The sequence below is a fragment of the Rutidosis leptorrhynchoides genome, chromosome 10 (assembly GCF_046630445.1).
Source record: "Rutidosis leptorrhynchoides isolate AG116_Rl617_1_P2 chromosome 10, CSIRO_AGI_Rlap_v1, whole genome shotgun sequence".
Classification (NCBI taxonomy): Eukaryota; Viridiplantae; Streptophyta; class Magnoliopsida; order Asterales; family Asteraceae; genus Rutidosis; species Rutidosis leptorrhynchoides.
Window position 1 is genome coordinate 234844570 of NC_092342.1, and position 23354 is coordinate 234867923.

General features: G+C 36.4%; 2 protein-coding genes across 3 annotated transcripts; one reads left to right on the forward strand and one right to left on the reverse strand.

Annotated features, from left to right (window-relative positions):
* The first annotated feature begins 11107 nt into the window (after positions 1–11107).
* Positions 11108–14356, forward strand: LOC139872274 (uncharacterized). Of its 2 annotated transcripts, none has more exons than XM_071860112.1 (4): positions 11108–11166; positions 11774–12770; positions 12892–13641; positions 13775–14356. In XM_071860112.1, the coding sequence occupies exons 2-4, from the start codon at positions 11780–11782 to the stop codon at positions 14131–14133; spliced, it is 2100 nt and encodes a 699-aa protein (XP_071716213.1). In that variant the 5' UTR covers positions 11108–11166; positions 11774–11779; the 3' UTR covers positions 14134–14356. The 2 variants fall into 2 exon arrangements, with proteins under 2 accessions (XP_071716213.1, XP_071716214.1); XM_071860113.1 differs by lacking the exon at positions 11108–11166 and having other exon boundaries at positions 11860–11968; positions 12055–12770.
* A 229-nt stretch (positions 14357–14585) lies between these two features.
* LOC139873477 (histone-lysine N-methyltransferase, H3 lysine-4 specific-like) lies at positions 14586–19634 on the reverse strand. Its single transcript, XM_071861408.1, has 5 exons — positions 19514–19634; positions 17416–18432; positions 16219–16341; positions 15908–15974; positions 14586–14768 (listed from the first exon to the last, which is right to left on the reverse strand). Exons 2-5 carry the CDS (start codon positions 17590–17592, stop codon positions 14725–14727), a joined length of 411 nt encoding a protein of 136 aa, XP_071717509.1. The 5' UTR covers positions 17593–18432; positions 19514–19634; the 3' UTR covers positions 14586–14724.
* Positions 19635–23354: the final 3720 nt, after the last annotated feature.

The window sequence follows — 23354 nt, forward strand, 5'->3', positions numbered from 1 at the left end:
AGGCGGTCGTTGTACTAACAAGTTGATACGGCGTGTGCGCATACTAAGGACTTGCAAACCTTATTACGGGTGCAAATTGTGTCTACAAGTGATGTACGACGAGTGTTGAGTAAGATGGGGCGGTGTTGTGCGTGTGGTTTTATACGTTCGTGACTAATCGTTTTTTCATTCTTTAGAATGACGACGAGAAACGGGATCGAGGCGGGCGACGATGAGTTTAACACTAGAGTTGCGGCCACCGTGGCGGAGAAAATGAGTGCGTTACGAGAAGAAATGGACATGAAGTATTTCGAATTTCAAAATAGTGGTGAAATGGAGCGTTGTTATAAGAGCTTCATGAGGACTAAACCTTTGATGTATGATGGGAAACTGGATCCCTTGATAAGCACAACATGGATCTCGAATGTCGAAGGGTGTTTTCGCACTATTGAATGCCCTCTCGAGAAGAGGACAAGACTCGCTACTAGCTTATTGCGGGGTAGGGCGAAGGATTGGTTGGATGGTAAAATTGATATCGATGCTGGTGAAGCTTTTATGGGGTTATCGTGGGATGATTTTAAGAAGGAATTCTTCAAGGAGTTCCGGACGCAAGCCGATTTGGCGGAATTGCGTGATGAGTTGCGAAATTTGCGACAAGGATCTAAGGACTTGAATACTCTCAAGACGACCTTTATGGCGAAGGCTCATTTTTGCCCGGAGTATATTGGGAACGATCGTATGTTGATGGAAGATTTCTATCGAACTTTGAATGATGACTTGCAAGACAAAATTAGCAGAGGTCAGGCGAAATCGTTTGCGGAGTTATTCGCCGTGGCTAGGGGTTTCGAATCGTATTCGCGATCGGTAGTTAGTAAACCTTCAAGTAAGAGAAGGGTTGTTTCGTATGGTGCACCAAGTAAGAGAGCTAAAGGCGCAAGTGTGAGCACGGGTGGTATACGGACGAGTATATCGGATTCTAGTGCGTCTAGGTGTTACAATTGTGGCGTGAGGGGTCACAAGTCTTGGGAATGTTCGGTGCCAAAGGGTGATGGCACGGTGTGCTTCAATTGCCAAGAAGAAGGACATCGTAGGTCGGAGTGTCCCGAGTTAGCGGGGATGGGTGTGGCGAGAAGACGTTAAGGTACTTTTCGTTTTAATAAATATGTCGTTTGATTATTTATTATGTGCCGATTGAGTTCGGTTTTGTTAATTGCATCGTGTTGTGTATATTATTGTTATGGGTGACATTCCTAATGGAATTACCCTATGGTGGTGTATGGATTGATGGAGGAAGGGCGTAAGACTTGGTGCGACCAAGCATTCCTTAGTGTTGGGAAATGTTTCTACCAAGCCATGAGTATGGGCTTTGGTGTTCGGTCGTTAAGCGCGTGTTTGCTTTCATGTTGAAGTTGATGAACCATGAGGTTCGACGGGTGGATAAAACCCTAAAGATCGAGTGTTTGATATCGATGTGTATTGGTAATGGAGTCTACGTGACGCGATGTTAGGTGCCTCTTTCATACCTACTAGCGTGGTATTCGACTCCGATGGTGTGGCGGTTACATTGTGCTTAGGGTACCGGAGAGAAACCCTTAGGTACATGAGTGACTAGGTGGAAATTTGACAAGCTAGAACAATCGGAGGATTGTAAGATTTAAGTTTTTGTGATTGTGGCAAACTCTTCGTTCGAAGTGTTTAAGGGTAGATTAAAATCCTTCGTGTGCTCAAGGTTGGAGCAAGGTATCGTGATGTGGTTATGGAACGGAGTTCTAATTGGGGGAGTTTGAACTCTCGCACGAAGATGTTCTAGTGCATTGATATTGGACGATGCTCGTATGGATTCGGAGCTAGCGTTGAGACCTAGGTTGGTCGATTATGGTAAAAGTAAGATTTGGAATAAATTGTACTTATGGTTTTAGATTTAAATTATCACCAAGGTGGTAATGTGGTGAATCTCATTTAGAGATAATGGACGTGTTTGACGAGCAAGGTGAGATCCATCGGTTAAGGGATGTGTGTGTCAGATTCTCTTCTAGAGAACTATTGCTTTGTGCCTATGTGCGATATAGGTGGTTCTTGCTCGATTGTGGTGGCGTTGTGTACATGTACGTGTGATGCGTGTGCAAGGATTTCCAAGTGAGTGGAATGTCTCTAAGTATGAGTATATACTTGATGTTTGGGGTGGATGGTTAGTGTATTCCGTTAGGATTCACTATGGTGTAGCAGGGCGCGATGTTACACTACTCGTTGTGATCGAGGCCAAAAGAGCGTGTGTTGATGGTTAGTGTATTCCGTTAGGATTCACTATGGTGTAGCAGTGCGCGATGTTACGCTACTCGTTGTATGAGGCCAAAAGAGCGTGTGTGATTGGTGGGTTATGGTCGTTGACGTGGTCCGCTAACTTCACCTTGGGAGAATTGTTATATCGGTATGGTATAACGTTATCGGGAAATGCGAGTACCGGTGGGGAATGGGAGTACCATTCATGTGTTGAGTTTTGGGAAGTGAGTCGCGTGTAGTTCGAATTCACAATGACAAGTGTGGATGCGGTCATTCTATTGGGATAGTGACTCTCGTGTAGTTCGGATTCACTAGGGCGCGTGTAGTTCGGCCAATCCCGATTGTTGTTGCGGTGGAGGTGGTGAGTCGCGTGTGGTGCAGATTCACTAAGGCGCGTGTAGTTTCGGCCAGCCTTCATGTGGTTAGTATTGAGAACTATTGGTTGTTTTATACGCCAATGGTGGGGTCGTGAGGACCATGTTGTGTGATTAGTGATGCGGTAGCCGTTTTTCGCTCACATGTTGTTACGGGTGTGACAATAGTCGATTTTGTACACCTTGGAATTAGCATTTCCATAGTTGTTTTTGGCGCTATCGGTTTTAGCCTTTTGCTTATGATGTTACGATAGTTGCGTATTGGTCGTACTGCGCACTTCAAGGGATGTTTAGTGATAAGTGTTATCCGTAAGGATTCGTTTTGTTTGGTCTTCATCGTTCGGGTTGTTGACCTTAGGTTGAGACTTGGTTGCTATTAGCATTGTACTTGGTGAAGGTACGCTAAGGGATTGATATCTCGGTACGAGATTGGTTGAGTTTTTCCCGATGTGAGGGATTGAGCAAGTTTTAGTGCTCGGATTTGTGGATTTGATAAATCACGGATGACGATTTAGTGTTGAAGGCGATTCATTGGGAAGAACTACCTAGTGGAGTTGGAAGAACGCGTGATGATTCCATGTATGCTAAGTGTTTGTGGTAGTTTTCGGATGTCGTGTGCGTTGCATGTCTCGAAGTGCGTGCACGTGTGTAATTGGTAAATGGAATAATCTTCGAGTTTATGATAATTGTGGTAGAAGTCAGTTTGGAACGTATGTTTGAGGACCATAGAGTGTGGATCTGATCAGTTAAGTGATAAGGATCACGATGACGTGATCGATTCTAAGTGGGGGAGAGTTGTAAGACCCTAATATTTATTGTACATAGAGTATTTATGGTGTACATTAAGTGTGTGAAGCGTGGAACAAATTACAAACTGGCGGGCTGTTCTGACCCTTGTGCGCGCCGCGCAGGGTAAAGGTTCGCGTCGCGCACCTCACCTGCGACATAATTTATATCTTTTTCCAATTAAATTTAAATGAGGGGCTTTTTGGTCTTTTCACTTGAGGACGGATCTCAGGCCATATCAGGTGGTTTGGATATAATTTTGGATCACTTTCACATCCATTCAACACTCTCATCCATTCTTAGAGAGAGAGAGATTTTTAGAGAGAGATTTGGGGTTTTGGAGAAGAAGAAGCTTGAATCGATCAAAAGCTCGAGTGTTAAAGTTGTTCACCTCGTTCCTAGCTACATTTTAGTTGTTGTGGTAAGTTCTAACTCCGAATTTCAATGTTTGATTTGATATTCAAAGTTAGGGTTTGAACTTGAATTGTAGAGAAACCCATTTAAACTCTTGAAGTGAGTTCTTGGATGCTAGTAATCGGGTTTATTGTTGTTGTTTATGGGTTTTGGGTTGGGAACCGACTTGGCCATGATTAGGACTTGTAATTGGGTTTAAACACTAGGTTTAGTGATTATGGAAGTGTTGGAACTCATTTTAGTGTATTTGAAAGACTAATATTGAAATGAGTCAAAATTAGGGTTTATGGGTGATTTTGAGAATGATAAGTGTTTAACACCTATGATTGGGTTAAATTGGCATATTAGGACCATTGTCACTGGTGTTAGTGATTATTGGTTAGTTTGGGCGCGGTTTGTGCTTGGAAGTGCAGTGGGTCGAAATTGCACTAAGTGTCAATTTGAGTTGGTTTGTAAATCCACTCTAAGTGTGTTGTTTGTATTGTGATAATGGAATAGGTACTTTCCATTGGCGAGTTGCGGATTATTCGGTAGCACTCTTCAAGACGACAAGGTGAGTGTTAATAACCTATGTACATATGTATGTGTAGGATGGGTGCGGGTCGGGTGAAGTGGTTCTCGGTTATAGAGCTCACTTCACATATAGGTGGATTTAATGGACTTGTGTAATAGGTCCAATTGGCACGGTTGTGCGTTTTGGTTGACCACCTTTGGCGAGGTGAACACTTTGTGTGTACGTTATCACATGTGCATGTGATGTGGATTATATAACCCCAATGGCGAAGGGTTGATATTGAGTTGTGAATTGGATAACCCCGATGATGTGGATTTTTATAAATCCCAGGACTGTGGGTTTTGATTTGGGAAGTGAATCACGTGTGGATGCGGATTCACGATGACGTGTGTAGTTCGGTCATCTTATTGAGGTAGTGATCTCGTGTGGTTGCGAATTTACTAAGGCTCGTGTAGTTCGGCCAACCTTGATGTTGTTGTGTTATTGAAGATAGTAGTCTCGTGTGGATGCGGATTTACTAAGGCTCGTGTAGTTCGGCCAATCTTCATTTGGTAATGGGTTAAGGGGTTAACCTTGGGCGGTATTATGCTTTGTTATACATATGGATTATTGTTGTATTGTTGTGTTGTAGCTAACCCTCCGGGTGTAGCTTATTGGTGTGGTACATATCGTCGTTGGTGTACTCACATTGTTGATATTGTTAGCTTGTTGTATAACCATTGTACGGTATGCTTAGATTAGCTTGCCTTTATGCTTGGATGCTCCGGTATGTGCTATTTGATTATTATTGTGTAGCATGTCCATTTTATGCATATATATATATATATATGTATGTAGTATATTCTCACTCACTAAGCGTTAGCTTACCCTCTCGTTGTTTACATTTTTATAGATTCGCGTGGAGGCGGTTGCTCGGGTAAGCATGGGGACTAGTGGACTTGCGTAGTTGCTTTAGAAGACGTGCTTTTGGATTGATTAGGATTGGGTAGCGTATCCCCCAATCGCCATGCTCGATCTTTATTTTGTGTTAAAATCATGTGGTCGAAACTTGTATTTTTGTACGAAAGTCGTAAAACGGCCGATGTGGGCCCTCATTTTATTATTGGAACGCGTTAGTTTTATCTAATATTATGTGTTGTGAAAACCATTTTGTCTAAAAGTGTCGGGAAGTGGGAGATCTTTAATTGAAAATTAGAAATTTCGAACAGAACCTGATCAGCCTTGTGCGCGCCCCGCACAGAAGGGGCTGCGCGCCGCGCACCCCTCTGCTGTAATTTTTTTTTTTGCTGCGTGTTCGGTTGGATAACGGGTTGGATCGTTACACTATGTGATGTTTAGAGGAGGAGTAGAACCAAGTCAAACCCTAAACGTTGAGACTAATCCGAACCAAGCTGGGGGTTCCGGGAGTTAGAGTGTACCAACCCAAGGGGGATTCAATCTTAGCCCGCAAGACCGAGAGTTTATTGGTGACCAAATTGGTGGGGTGAACCGACACCTTTATGGCATCGATTACACCCAAGCGGGACATAGCCGGGATATCCAATGGATTTGCCATTCGGTTGATACTATGAGAGTAAACCCCGAGGCCCAACTTCCCCACCGCGAACCATGGAGTCCTTTCGTGGATACAATTCCACCACCACCTTATCTAACTCCTTATAACTATGATTACTCGGTGTAACCAAGCTATGCACAACTCACAACAACAACACTTAAATGAACGAGAGCGTGAACGCCAAGAGGAGGAGGAGCAACGAAGGGCCGAAATGGGTGATCAAAGTGGAGGTCCAAGCGGTTGGTCACATTGGAATTTTTGGCAATAAAGGGAAATGGTAACTCATGTTTGGTGAAGGTTCTTAATTAATGGAACTTTGATGAATCTATGGTTTGTTAAACTTGTTTAAACAATTGGTTTGTAATAATTGTGGGAGGAAATGGTTTGGGAAGTTTGAAACAATTTGGTAATGATTTTTGGTTGCATGTGAACAATTTAGATTTTATTTGTTTATGGTTGGTTTATGGTAGTTTATTTGTATCCGGAGGGCATGTGATTCCCGGATAAAACAATTATGCATTCGAACTTGGTTTCTAATAATTTGATACATATTTAGGATCATAATGTTTATATTCATTTCCTATGGTTATGCATGTGTGGTTCATGGCACTACTATCATTCGTTTGTGTTGTGATGTTATGATTGTTTGGTTGAGAAACTTGTTATGTTTGTGAATGTTGGATTATTATAGTGATGACATCGAAACTTTGTGATCTTATTGTGGGTGCATATACTTTCCCAAGTATCGCCCCACACATTTTGTACCTTGTGAGCATACTTGAAATTATAGGGAATGCCATATGCATTTGGCTCCTTCTTTTGGCTTAACAAGTGGTACAACAACATGCAAGCAATATTGGTGACTAAGTATTATCCGAATGGTGACAACAAAGATCACTTGATCTACTCCGGTTTTTATTTCTCTTCTCTCTTCTATTCTATTTCAAAATGCCCCTCATTTTTACTTATTTCATCGTTTAAATGCAATGAGGGCATTGCATCAAACTAAATGTAGGGGGAGAGTTAAAATCTCGGGTCATTTTGAACTTTTCGGTTAAACTTGTCACATACACTACAAAGATAAAACTTGCAATGTTAAAATTTTTGGAACAAGTTTTTAACCATTGCATTAACTTATATCATAAACACCTAAATGGTTAAAACTTGTATATTGTTTCAACTTCAAGGAAGTAAAGTCTTCCTTTCATACTTGCAATTCTCAAGTGGGAGTAAAGTCTCCCACTTCCAAATGATTTTTGTGCTTAAAATGATGAAATCAAATGAAAAATCAAAGCTTTTGCATGAAAGTAAAGTCTTTCATGCGGGTTCCAAAAATCAAGTGTTTAAAGCTCCATGCTTTAACACTTCTGGATGACTCAAGTCCATCCATTTTTAGGGAGTCAAGTCTCCCGAATGTTGCATTACTTGGTGTGAGACACTTCCTAATCCACACTATTTTATATTGACATTGGTTGTCTCATCATTTCACGATGTTTCAACCGATGTATCATACCGTGGGAAGAGGAGCCCCGAGCTTCACAATGTTCGTTCCTTTTTAGGAGCAATGGCTTCGTGTGCTAGACAACACACACCATAGCCAAAAGCTATGATACCTTTGTTCGATCAATTATGGAGGGGTAGTTTCTACTTCCTACCATTTCTCAATATAAGCATAAAAGCTTGTTATGTGGGAAGTAGGCGAATGAATAAAAGCCTTGAGCTTTGACACTCCCGGGAGAGTCGAGTCCTCCCATTTGTTGTTTTGGAAGTCAAGTCTTCCAAACTTGGAAGTAAGGTCTTCCGAGTTAAGTTGTGTACCAAAAGACCTAAGCTTGGAAGTAAAGTCTTCCAAGTATCGCGCAATAGACCGACCGCCAATCTCACACCCAAGCTAGTTACTTCTCCATCGCTATTGGCACCGAGTAGTATGTTTACCGGGGGAGTAGCTACCCGTGCAGCCCTCCCACCACCGGGGTGGCTTGTATGCACACAACCCTATGAGCCCAAGATAGTTAGTGTCTCATCGCCTTCAACACAAGAAGGTAGTTCATTTCGGTGATATACCGGGGCATTAACTATCCGTGCGGTTGTCCCAAAATCGGGATGGCTTTGGAATGCACAAAGCTTGAAACCAACATTTTCGAAAAACTTGTCTAGTTTCACAACTTGACTTGTTTTCCCTTTTCAAAAACAAAAATGGTTTTCTTTAAATGCCTTGTCTTCCTTAAGGCTTAAACGTTTTCTTGGGTAACTCATGTAATTGGCACTCCATTACACCGGGATGAAGCTTTTGAGTAGTTATTGATTACTAGTGGTGATGAAAGTGGGGTATGAAGGCGAAGTCTATGCTTGTGATGATTTGAAGAAAACTCCTAGAAAGGTTTGCACTAAAAAGCTCGAATCTTGATATGATTTCTCTTAATTACAAAATCTTGTGGATATTTGAGCCTTTCTAGGGAGCTTGTTGCTTGATCGTTTGTTTCAAGCTGAATGAAGATGTGTAGATGTTTAGCCTAGGCTTGAATTTGTTTGATTTGAGGATGTTTGAAGATTTGGAGCTTGATTTGGAAGAGTGGTGTGTAATTTTGAGATTCAATTGAAGATTTGGTCAAGAATTGTCACCCCCACCATTGCCCATATGATGAATTGTAGAGGTTTGAAGCTTGATGTTTGAGTTTTTGCTAGTGTTAGAAGAAGAGGAGAAGAGGCATGCTTGTTTCTAAGCAAATGTAAGTATTTGGAGATCACTCTAGCCATCAAAGTGCACATTCATGAAGCTATCAATTGTTGCCCAAACTTTTGTACTTTGGCTTTGATCATTTATTGCTATTTGTCTCCAAGTCTTGTTTATTGTTATGCTTGCTTGAGGACAAGCAAGGTTCAAATATACGGGTTTCAATATTGCTCATTCACGCTATGTTTCTCATGCAATATCTACCTCATTTTACTCGATTTTCGTTTCCAAAGTGCTCGAAAACCTATGATCTTGGGTTTAATCGCGTTCTGAGTGCTATTGTAGTTCTAAGTGTAAATTTGGTGCAAAATTGACCAAAGTCTGCAAAGTGTATCAAGAAAATTGCAGAGTGCTCAACTTGGCAACAAGAATGACGTTTCATCATCAAGGAACGCCGTTCCATCTTCAAGAACACCGTTCCAAAGCCAAGAACGATGTTCTACCTGAGGAATTTACAAAGGAAATGGGAACAAAAAAAGATGGCATTTGGAGCACGATTCAGGAACGACGTTCTTAATTAAGAACGGAGTTCCTCTTAGAGCCCAAGAACGACGTTCCCAAAAGAGGAACGACGTTCCCAAAAGAGGAACGAAGTTCCTCTGTATTTTCTGGGCAGTTTTTGAAGAGTATAAATAGAAAGAGATGAAGGGTTTTATCATATCAACATTCAATAGAATAATGTAGTTCGTGGTGGCTGATCAAAAATTAGGGTTTCATTGTTATTTTATTAGGTTTATTATCAAGTTTTCATCCATTCTTCCATTCTACATCAAGGATTGAGAGATTGAAGCAAGATCTAGGGCTTGTTCTTCATCATCTTCTTCATCTAGTCACTTTTGTAATTTCTTGAGTTTGGTATAATATACTCTTATTTATTGCTTAATGATGTTTATATTTACTCTTATTAATTGTATTGATCTTGTTCTAGCCATGATTGGCTAGATTTTATTATGTGCACTTGTTTATGAAGTTTGATAGGTAAGAATTTTTCATATTTATGTTATTGATTGTGTTTGGATGAATATTTGAGTTGATAATTGTGGTTTGTCATTAGAATTAGTCACAAGATCATTTGTTATGCTTGTTTTGGACTTTACTTTAATTATATGAGTTGTGTAACCTTCAAAGGAATTTGATTAGTGAAGCAACTTGTACCTCAACACTTAGGTGATCTAGACAATCAAATTGGGGCTTTCAAGGGATTGGGGTCTTAGTTTGGATTGGTTTTCAATTGGTCGTTAGTCAACATAGTGAAGTTGGTTTTCTTAAGGGATTTTGATTACCAAAGGGTTTTAGGGGACTTTAACCTATGCTAAGTACTAATGACAATTGCATGATTCAACTAGATTCAATTAATGCAAGCTTATGGGAATTTGTAAGTGTTGATTGATCATAATAACATCTAGTAGGGATACTAGTCCAAAGTTCGAACACAATCAACTCTTAAGTGAATAATAAGAATAATCCGAATGCTTCAAGTGGATTAAGCAAGTGTACATATTTTTAATATTGATATTTACTTAGTCACTCTTAGTTCTTAGTTTAAATTTGCAATTGCTTTCTTAATATCCAAAATTCAAAACCCCCAACCAAACAAACTTTAGGATGATTATGAGTTTTCATAGATTCAACTAGCATTCACCGCTCTTTTGGGACGAATCTTAAACGAAAAATTTGCTAATTACAACTACCAAATCATTGTTTCTCGAATGCTTGTCATATAGTTAAGTCCACGTTTAAGTATAAAATTTGAAGATAAATTATATGTTGTGAATCGATTATCATGCCCCCATTTTTTTAAGTAAGCCATAAGTGAGCTTGATGGTCGATATGCATTTGGATACTTGACCTGTGAGCCCATCGAATTATTAGATAATATCATTTCAATGTAAAAGGTCTTTCGAGTATAACCTGGTATTTGTCAGTCATATGTCTAAGATATCCTTATATAAATTTCTTGTTGTTAGAACTTTGTGTGTTTTAATCAAGGTTATAAACTACAGTCAACTTGATCGAGTACTCAACGATTTCTCGTTTCCGTTATCTCACTGATTACTCGTTGTCCAACTTAATTAATTACTCGGTCGTTGACCGAGTTACTTGGTCAACCATTGAGTTACTCGGTGACTCGGTTTTGACTCAATTGATAACGATTTCTCGTAACAATATCAGTCAACGACTCATTCAACTTTTTTCTAAATTATGAAATAATACATATTAGATATTAGATACTTTCCCCGTCTTAAAATTACTGTCTCATATCGATTTTTAAGTCTTTTTTTGTGCAATTTTAATTTTAAATATTTTTATTTGTGAAATATAATATTTAATAAAAAAATAAATAAATGAAAACAAAAATTTTAAAACTCATACATTCATAATATTTATATTTTATATAAAATATTATATAACACAGATAAAAATGTTAAATTAAAATTTAAAAATTAAACGGATTTAATTTTTAGGATCGAGGGAGAATTAGATTTCAAGGGTTTATTGCGTCAAAGTTCGTTGTCTCATCAAATAACAGGTTACATTTCGGTTTTTTATTTCTTATCTCTGTTTGATTTTACGATTTTGTTTAATTTTCGCTCTCTGGCGTCTGCTTAATTTGTTAATTTCGATTTTGCGCTTCTGTTTGATTTTCGCTATCTGCTTGATTATGTTTTTTTTTTTTTTTTTTTTCTGCTTGATTATGTTTGATGTATTTAAAATACATACAGCAGCTAATTGTTTGATGTATTTAAGATAGACGACTACATCTGCTTGATTTTGTATAATTATGTTTGATGAATTTATTTAGGCCTATTTGATAAATGTTTAGTATTAACAGCAGCTAACTGTTTGATGTATTTAAAACATTATAAGCATATAATTTAATTCAATTTTAGCGATTTAAAATGTAATATTAGTTTCAGAAAAAATAAAGTTATATCAGCAACTCATCTACTGACTATCTGAACGATTTTGTTTGATAAAAATGTATTATGTTTAGTTTCAGTTTGCATAAGTGTCTAACTAATTGTTGATAAATGTTAACAGCAGCTAATTGTTGACAGCAGCTAATTGTTAACAGCAGCTAATTTATATCACTTTGTATTAACAACAGCTAATTGTTAATAAATGTTCATTTATAGTATTCAATGGCAACAACATCTACGGGTCAATCAATGGATTCCACTGCTTGTAAAGAACTCAAAAGGAAATCGAGTGATGTTGGGTGGGAATATGCACTTTTGGTTGATCAGAATAATCTCCAAAAAGTGAAATGTACGCTTTGTGGCAAGATTATGTCGGGTGGTATTCACAGATTGAAACAACACATTGCTCAGGTAACGGGGAATGTTCAATCATGTTCTAAAGCTAATAAAGAAGATAAATTAAAATGTCAAAATGCTCTTGATGAACTTTCTTTTAGAAAGAAAGCTAAACAAGATTATGATAACGCTGTGAGAAGGAAGGTAAGGATTAATAGGGAAAGCCCCGTTGACGTTAATGAGATGGAAGAATCGTCTAGAGGATCGAAGTCACATTGTTCTAACGGTCCTATTGATAAATTTACATCTTTTGAAAAAGGAAAGAGTAAACAAACGGACATTGATAGTGTTATGAGAAAAGAAAAAGCGACTCGTTTAAAGGAGTATGTTCCAGTTCCATTTAATAAGGTCGAGAAGGATAGTTTTGCGGCTCTGTTGGAGGCGGCTGATCAATATGGACCTAGGGGTGAACCTCCAACAAGATATGAGTTGGGAGAATGTTTATTAACCAAAGAGCTTCAAGAAACAAAAACTCGCATGAAAATGCATGAAGACGAATGGAAGACAAATGGATGCTCGATTATGACGAATGCATGGTCCGATAGACAAAGAGGGAGCATCCTGAATTTGTTTGTGAATTCGAAGTTAGGTACCGTTATCTTGTCATCAAAAGAATCTTCGGATGAAGCTCACACAAGCGAGCAAATATATGAATATGTTGAGACTTGTATAAAACAAGTTGGTCCCGAAAATGTTGTTCAAATTGTGACTAACGATGATTGTAATAATGTGGGAGTGGCAAAGTTGTTGAAGGTGAAACGACCTACAATATTTTGGACATCGTGTGCGGCGCAAGCAATTAAGCTTATGCTTGAAGGTAATAAATTTTTAATTATAATCTTACTATATTTTGATGCATGAAGGTAATATATGATAACTATAATCTTACTATATATTGGACAATGCTTCTAATGACATGTGTTTATTTATTCTTGAAGCTATTGGTGGACTAAAAACGTACAAAACAACACTTGAAAAAGCAAGAAAAATAACTGAGTTCATTTATGCCCACCACAAATTATTGGCGTTAATGCGGCAATACACCCAGAAAAGGGATATTGTAAGACCGGGAGTTTCAAGATTTGCTTCCTCATTTCTTAATTTGCATAGTTTACTTGAAAAAAGAGTGCAACTAAGACAAATGTTTATGAGTGCACAATGGGAATCGTCTAACTTATCAAAGTCGAAGAAAGGGAAAGAAGTTTACGCTTTGGTGATTGAAAACAAAACGTGGGCCGGTGTGACAAGATGCCTAAGTGTCTTTGAACCTTTGGTCAAAATCTTAAGGATGGTAGATTCCGATTCGAAGCCTTCCATGGGTTTCCTACATGGTGAGTTTAAAAAGGCACAGCACCAAATCAAGGATGCTTTGAACGATAACCAAAAATTTTATGATCCTATCATGGAAATCATATCAACTAAGATGAAAGGTAGACTTGATTCTTGCCTACATTTGGCGGCTTATGTTTTGAACCCGTTTTATCTTTATAACGATATTAATATCCAACATGATGCCATTGTGAATGATGCGGTTGTTGAAGTTATTGAGACATTATTTCCCGATGATTTTGAGATGCAACATAGAATAGTTAATGAGGAGTTGCCACTTTACAAGGGTAAACAAGGAAAGTTTAGTCGTGTAGTTGCAATTAAAGGATGTGAGGTGAACGTTAATAAATTTGATCCGGGTAATGCATTTCGTATTTCTAATTTCATATTAATATATAGAGTATAGATATAGATATAAATTATTATTATTATTAATTATTGTTATTAGTAATTATTAAATGTATCAACTTATATATACATTTTTAATTGTAGCGAGTTGGTGGTCAAATTATGGTGCCTCAACTCCTAATTTGAGAAAGGTTGCTATGAGGATACTTTCTTTAACTACTAGCTCATCGGGATGCGAAAGAAGAAAGGAAAGAGGAGGTCATGACCTACTTTTATCGAATGATGATGAAAGTGAGGCACAAGATTGGTTTTCAGATGAAGGTTTGACTTTTAATTTGATTGGTGATGCTATGGGTGCGGATGATGTTTTAGAACCTCATAGTAGTAGTAGAACGCAGGAACTTTCTGAAGAAGATTTCGAGTCCGAGAGTGAGGAGGAAGTAAATGAAGATTTTGAGTATGAGTCAGATGATGTTCAAATTATTGAACATAATGAACATTAAGGACTTCGACGTTGATGAAGATTGATCCAGATCAATGTAATTACCTAATCCTTTCCTGCTTATGTATAGTTTATGTATTGAAAATAATGACCTACTGCTGTTTAGTTGATGTTTCTACTGCTATTTGATGATGTTGCTGCTTATTATTTGATGTTTAACATTGCTGCTGCTATTTAATGTTTAAACTAGCAGATGTTTATTTGATGTTTACTGCCTTTTCGTATTTGATGTTGCTGCTACTGCTGTTTATGCTAATCATGTATTGCTACTGCTATTAGATGTTTATGTTTAAAATAGGTCTTTGCATGGGTCAAAGTAGGTAATTTGATAATTTGTTTTACCATTGTGATATTCCTGAAAACTTGTCAAATATCCTCCAGATATATGCAAGTTAGCAAGAGTCGTCTTCATAAAACAGGAAAATTTCAGGATATTTATTTTAGTTTTCATGTAAAGAAACACAATCACATAGACAAAAGAATTGCACATAATTGTTTATGTTCCATACAATAACATTTGCACATTTAATTATGATCTGCCAACAAAGGAAAGACAATTGTGGCAAAGCCAAATAAGGGACACTAAGAAATTCTACCATATCGAAAGATGGACATCATCTTCAACCTCCAACATTCCTGGCAAGATTATTTTCACCATTGTCACAACAATAAGTACCTCACCAAACGTACCTAACATTCACTTGATGCTCAAAAGAATGACAATTAAAATGAAGATAAACAGCAAAATGACATTCACAATGACTAACAATTGTTTTGTCCAGTAACAAACTCCACTCCTACACACACTTTATCTTAGGAAAAGTTGCCTCTTATAATAAAGATTGTAATTGTAATTGTAATTGTAATTGTAATTGTAAAAGGAGGGAACTTAATCTTGAGGTTCATTAATGAGGCTCATCACCAAAGCGCTTCTGGCCCAACGGCATAAATGAGGCTCATTAACCTTGAGGTTATGAGTTCGAGTCCCGTCGTGGACAAGAATTATACTACTTGTGTGCCTTGCTCAGTGGTATATAGAGGTTGCGTAACGTCTTGTGTTCGAACCTTATGGGGTATATAGAGGTTGCGTAACAATTTATGGTTATTGTTAGAGATAAACACTAGTTATTTTCCATATTAAGCTTTACCTATTTTCCATGTTTATCTAGCTACCATTGTTAATCAAGTCCAGTTTTCCCTATCTTGTAACCTAAATATAGAGGTCTTTACCCCCTCAATGATACCATTTCCTTGTAATCTATTAACAGTTGCAAGTTTACAACATACACACAATTCCATTCGACGAATTTACTAAGCGGAAAAAGAAAGAAAACTCCGCTTATATTATTCACTTATAACAGACAACAACAAAACCCAATACCATATAAGTGGTGTATAGGGGAGGTAAGATGTAGACAATCCTTCCCCTATCCGAGAATAAAGACAAGTCATTTCTCCACCCCACTCTCAAAAGTATAGAAAGTCATCCCTCTCTCTATTCGACGGATAGAGATTGTTTCCGAGTGGACCTCCGGCCAATAAGTAGGAAATTTTTTTTTTAAAAAAAAATCTTAAAATAAAATAAAATTGAGACGCCATGAAAATGGTAAAATCAAATTTCCATGGGTTTTAAATCATGCCTGAAATTTACTTTAGGCTCTGAGAGTCAGTCAAGTCGCCAATAAATCGACGCTTGTTGTCAACTCAATAACTAGAGCCGTATATTCACTTATAACAGAATGATTCATTAAATTAGTTTGCTAAGCATATCTTACCACATAACCATCGTCCAATCCAAAAAGGTAACTGCTCCAATTCCCATTTTCTCCAGATATCATAAATCTGAAAATGGGAAATTTGTCAGAAGTTAATAAATGGGACAAAAAGAAGAAAAAAATCAAAAAGAAGAGGAATAATTAAGATAGCAATTGAAAACATATTAAAAGAAGTTACAACATCATGACAATATACCAAGTGTTGCAGAAAGGAATATAAGATAGATACACATATAACAAAATTTGCCTCTATTAAATGAAACCGCGCGCAACATAATACAATCAGTGAGGCATGTTGGTCGCAAGCTTACACGAGGACGAATCAATTCTCCAACGTATTCAATCACAAAATCTTCTGCCTCAATTGGCTCAAGTGCAACAAGACCCCAATCATGTATCTTGCTCTGTTGAAAACGCAAACGTTTTTTCAATTCCTGAAAAGAAATATAAAATCAGTACGTAGATGTGGCAATTCAATAGGTTTAGTTACGAATAGGTTACTACGATTAAGTTCTCTTTAACAAGGGAAACTAGTATAAATAAAAATAAAGGGTAGCTTAGTAGGGAACAGGGGTTGAACAGGGCAACAATTATGTAATTTTAGATCTTAATACCACCGGGATCATTTTATTCAAAAATACATATTATTATCAAGAATTAGTTTCGCACTCACAGTTGACACACCGTATACTTTCAAATGGGTCGAACTGGAAAATAGTTATGGAATTTTAGATTATAAAAAGACCCGATATCATTTCAGATGTGGCAAATGGGCAGGTCAAAGCAGGCAAGTTCTTGTAAGGGCTGGTTTGACCCGAAGAGCTTCTATTGCAGACGTTTGAAAATATTATAAATAACTAGCCACTCAAATATCACAAACAAGCTTAAAAATGTTTTTTATAATAATCTCTCTGTTTGATAAAATGACTTGCAAGGTTCTATCGTAAAATGCAATAAGAATATACTTGGGGCAACGTGACCCGTTTGACCCTTTTAGCCCGTTACCTTCATAGCCAAATTTTTATGTTAAATGTTTAGCCCATTAGAGGCAATACATAACCTTAACTGATCCATAAATGTCATCATATGTAAATGACTCAAATTTGCAACTAATAGAACAAAGAGGAACATTACAAGTAAGAATAAAAACACACTCACATCTTCCTACAGTTTTGGATGAATTAACACTACCAGCAGATACTTGATACTTCCGGGCATCTAAAATCATATGCATTGGGAATGAAATTTGGATAAAGCTTCCCGTAAATCCTTAGTATTAAGTTTCAAGCATTATACTATTATAGTACCCACCAAGTAACAAGTATAGGAAAAAAAAAAAAAAAAAAAAATACAGATAAAGTTAATGGTAATATGCATTAATCTTTTGTGACTTTCAGCCTGTTTTAACTGTTATAAGTAAAACATAACTCAAATTGACCAACTTATTTGTAATAAATACAGAAATTAACTACCTCAAAAGCAAACAAAGTTGAAGTCAGTGAACTTACAACTGTTGTATCAAGATCGTTGTGCTTCATAGAAAAACGCAAGGATTTATTATGTTTATCCATAGCTCTTTTCAGAAATATGAATAACCACTCCTTGACCACAATATCATATAGTTGTTGTCTACATGTTGCCAAGATAACAAAGATCCCAATCTTTGGAAGAGACGACATTGCCATAGAACTTCTCGAACAACAATTGTAAAAATTGAGCACACTCCAACAAATATGATGAAACCAAATGAGAATATCAAAAAACCCATGGATCTGAACAAAAGTCTAGTCTAGAAAAATTGAAGAAACCAAAGGAGCTTCAATCAAAGATTATGTTGGTAAAGTATTTCATCTAGACTTCTACTTGTACCAGCCACAGCATTAGCAGTATCCCTGAAGATGAGAACGTTTGACTACTGGAATGTTTTTGATTCAACACTATACCACATACTTTTATCCACTTGATAATGTTTTTCTTTTTTTACGGATATTTTGATTTTTTAGGGTTTTGTACACTAGATGATCCAATACTGTTTCTTGTTTTTGTTTTTGAAGGCTTAGCTTTTGTGGCTATTGGATCATCTTGTTTACAAAACCCTAAAAAACAAAAAATCAAAATAACCATCAAAAAAGATACATTACGAAGTGAATGAGAGTACATGGGATAGTGAGATAGTGTTGAATAAAAACATAGCATTCTGCGAGTTAAACGTTCCCATCTTGAGGAGTACTGCTACTGTTGCAACTGATACAACCAAAAGTCTAGATGAAGAGTGTATTTAGTACTTTACCAATATAATTTTTGATTGAAGCTCCTTTGGTTTTTTTCAGTTTTTCTTGAGTTTTTCTTGACTTTTGCTCAGTTCCATGGGATTATGATATTCTTTGGAAGAGATGGCATGCTTGTCAAACAACTGTATAACTTCTTTTTCCCACAATCGACGGTGAGTTATACTTATCCCGGACAATATCCTCATGTCATATACTTTCATAAAAGCACTCACAAACATGCTAGATGAAGGCACCCTAGAGACACACATACTTTGTGAGATGATTTTGTATGTGTTGATATATTAGAAACATCAAATCGATTTGTATGACAGCGATGAAGTGTAGGGTCAAACATGCAAAAAGAAATTTTTGACAATTTGAAAACACATAATCTGTGCAATTCATGATCATGCCAAACACACAAACTCCCACAAGCCCAACACTTGTCTGGCTCTCATATTTGACTCATTTGTTCTTAATGCAATACCGGCGTTGACATTTCAACATCATATGCAAACATGCTATTGTATTACTTTTTACGGCATGTACTAAAAGAATGTAATGTAAAAAGGCATGTACTAAAAGAGATGTAATGTAAAAAGCAGTGAATCACATACTTTCCTTCACATTTGATTCTTTTAACGTTACAGATCATCAAGAGCTCTTGAATAGTAAGATAAGTTGAATGAACAAAAGTATGTATTTCACTGTGGATTCTTTTATATAATACACTTTACTATAAAATGATACCGGAGCTTCTAAAAATATGTTCTTCAACTTAGTATCCCCTCTTGGAAGTTATGAATTTTTATTTGCTTATTCAGTTTTCTAAGATATGCACAATAGCGTTTGGATGAACAAAGTACTACACTATAATATACTACTTCTACAAGATTATACACTAATGTAAACATCTGCTTCTTTAACAAATTGTATCCGTCTACAACGTTAACTAAAAAACTAAAATAACTTAGGCCCCGTTTAGCTCACGGAATCCAATGGAATTCCGACAGAATTGGAATTGATTTTAGACACACGTGTATTCCGCCGAAATTTCATTGGATTCCGTGAGCGGAGCCTCAGTTTGACTTATATACTAAATTTATTTAGATTTGTATCTAAAATATATGAAAATAATCAACGATACATCAATAAGACATAATTTACTGATTTGCTCATAAATTAACATACAAAGAACTAATAAACAAACATTGAGCTGTTGTGATTAAAATTTTAAATCTGAAAAGTAAAACTGATTAATTACAAAAGTAAATCGATTAGGTTAACATCAATCAGTGGAAGAATAGAACGAATTGAAAGTATGAACAGGTGGTACCTCCTTTAAGGTTAATAAATAAATATAGATCGATGGTTTCCGAACGATTAATTATACACAAATTAATACAGATCGAGAAATGAAGATGGAGATGATAAGGTCATGAACCGGTGAATGTGGGATCACAAGCCGGGAGGGATGAATATAAGCGAAGCAGGTTTTGGGGTACTCACACACTATTTTATTTTATTGCATGTTTAATTACCTATTTTATTTTATTGTATGTTTATTATATGTTTAATTACCTATTTTACCCTTAATTATATTTACATTAATTATAACATAAGTTCAACTCCCTAAATTAATTTACGGGTAAAACTATAAACTTATGAGACAAAAATATATATGGATTAAAAAGTGATGTGTAAGAATCATCTCCCTTTATTTTTTATTCTTGTTATTGACTTTTATTTCAAAAAAAATGAACGAAATTAAGATTATATTAAATGATATCGATGGAGTTGCAAGAAATGATCAAATTATATCGAATGAGTTACAAATGATCTAGATAGGGCTATATCGATCGACTTTTCAATCAATTAAACTGAAATTGAAATATGTACGATGCAAATATGGTTAAGGATTATTGATTTTGTTTTTATTATAGAGAAATAATTTATTTCTTGAACATTTATTACGGAGTAATAATTTCTTTCTTTCTTTCATATCTTTTGAAATTTTTAACTTAAAATTGATTTTAAACTAAATTTTAAGAAGTTAACATAGAGCTTTTCAAAAAAAAAAAAAAAAAAAAAAAAAAAATAAGAAGTTAACTTAGATAATATACAATTAGAATCAATATATGTTATATAAAATGTGTATAATATATGCAATTTATCATCCAAACATTGCCTTTTTTCTTGCTATAAAACATATCATATATTAGACAAAATTTGACCCCTAACAATTAGGTTCAAGCTCCGCTACTGGATGCAGATCATAACCGTTGTACTTGAATAGATCCTACAATCTAATTGAACTACAAACATCGATTAATTCGAACTATAAACAATGTAGAAACAAGGCTAATACAAACAAACTCAAAAACTATTGAGACTTCCAAAACCCTAAACTTTTTTTTTGTTGCAACAGCCTAGATAAACACAAGAATTAGTCTCGACGGAACAATTGATAGGTTATACATGCAATAAACCATTGAAAACCAAATACTGCTCAAAAACGACTCGGATAAGGTATCAGAGCAATAAACAATACAATCAAACATACTAACGAGTTGAGATCTCAACTCACCCAACCAACTCCCAATTATGACGGCCAACATCACCAATCTCCCAAACATACTATAAAAATAACCGTTTATGCTTTGAAACCTGCACCACACGTCTTCATAAGGAATCATCCAAAATCGTCGCCAAATCACTTGAGACCGTCACTGAAAAAAACCAAAGAACGCTGTTGCTGGTTAGTGATCCAATGATAATATTCAAATGTTAACCATTTTATTTTGATGATGACACCAAGTCTTATTTGCTTAAACAACGTATAGAACAACACAAGTTCACAAGCCTACACAATCTCTAGCAAACGACCAATACACAAAAATCGTTAAGTCAAAAGAGTAATTTGAAAAACACTGAATGAGCACGGATGGGTCCACGGTCGACCACAGTTCAGTCCGTGGGATGCCCTGTACCTTGGTTCCACGAAACAAGGTACACGGTCGACTCCACGGTTAGCTGTGGGTCGACCGCAGTTTCTCATTGTCCGGATTTTTGACCGAAAAATGTTTGACTACTTCGGGGCATCTATAATTTATGAAACTTATTTAAACATGCTTAGAATAGTTGACTCCTTCATATCAAAAAGAGTTTTTGTCACTAAAGCGCTAATATTGGTTAATCACACTTAATGACAACTTAATGACACTTTAGCCTTGGATTAAAGTTAAACACATATGACTCCTTCATATCAAAAAGATTTTTTGTCACTAAAGCGATAATATTGGTTAATCACACTTAATGTGTGACGCCCCGTACAAAATCATCGTGTACGGTACATCAACAACAGGATCATTACAAGGTCAAACACTATATGCTGTTTGAAAACCAGTTTTGCATTCATGAACAGATAATGTTTTACAAAAGATGAATAGGAAACATTAACATGAGTACATGATACTAAGGTCATTACAAAGCTATTGTTTTGAAAATAACATAAGTTGCGAATGCAAAGTAAAAGTTCCATGCTTGAGACATCTCTAAGTAATGCAGCGGATAACTAATACAGCAGGTCCTTAACAGCAATTCAATAATAGCATGACATCAAGTCTAACAGCGGAAGCAATAAACCTCTAGGCACCTGAGAAATACACGCTTAAAAAGTCAACACGAATGTTGGTGAGCTATAGTTTGGTTGTATTCAGTAATGTAATATAGGCCACGAGATTTCAGTGCTTCAAACAAGCGTTTCAAATCAGTAATTCAAATCAGTATGATAAAGTATATGTATAACCGTGGGCACCCGGTAACTAGACTTAACGTTTATAACCCCCTGAAAGTACACTTGGCGAGTGCGTATGTTCACGAAGTATTAAACACTCGTTAAATGCTAGCGCGACTAGCCCGAGTGGGGATGTCAAACCCTATGGATCCATATCTAAGATTCGCGTTCACCGGTTCAAAAACCAATGACTAAACGTTACCGTGCTAAGGGGAATGTTTATGCCGTTGTATAACCCACACACATATAAAGTTTAAGTACTCGTGCCTAGTATGTAAAATGTAAAAAGCGCATGTATTCTCAGTCCTAAAAATAGTAAAAGTAGTAAAAAGGGATGCTATAACTCACAGTGATAAAAGCGGTAAAGTCGGTAATGAAAGTACGCAAGTAGTAAGTCGGTCCAAAAGGTCGTCAACCTAAATCAAAGGTTACTAGGTCAGTAGGTTGTCTTTATATATTCCAATAGTGCATAAAATAAGTTTAAGTGTCATCATCATCATCATTCATCATCATAAAAGCTAAGTAAGTTGACGAGAATAGAGATCAAAACAATAGGCTGACATCGGTCAGCTGCTACGACCTCTACGTAAATCGAAAAGATGCATGGTCAGTGGCTATGGCTCTGTATATGAGTCCCCTAACATCTGACCAATTTTCAGAACCTAACTCATCTTCGTTTGACCGTGGCGACGGTTTAAGTGCGAGTAGGTCAGAAATTTCAGCACAATGTTAATAGGGTGTAGTGACTATCAGAGGGCCATAAATCCTAAACCGTAACTCGGATTAAGACGAGGTCTAAACAGAAAATCATCTACTTGAAACGAACTAACTGAAAATAAACTTTCCAGTAGCCCAGGTTGAAATGTCCCGTTCTTATTGATTAAAAACGTTCCATATTAATTGATTTCGTTGCGAGGTTTTGACCTCTATATGAGACGTTTTTCAAAGACTGCATTCATTTTTAAAACAAACCATAACCTTTATTTCATAGATAAAGGTTTTATAAAGCTTTACGTAGATTATCAAATAATGATAATCTAAAATATCCTGTTTACACACGACCATTACATAATGGTTTACAATACAAATATGTTACAACAAAATAAGTTTCTTGAATGCATTTTTACACAATATCATACAAGCATGGACTCCAAATCTCGTCCTTATTTAAGTATGCGACAGCGGAAGCTCTTAATAATCACCTGAGAATAAACATGCTTAAAACGTCAACAAAAATGTTGGTGAGTTATAGGTTTAACCTATATATATCAAATCATAATAATAGACCACAAGATTTCATATTTCAATACACATCCCATACATAGAGATAAAAATCATTCATATGGTGAACACCTGGTAACCGACATTAACAAGATGCATA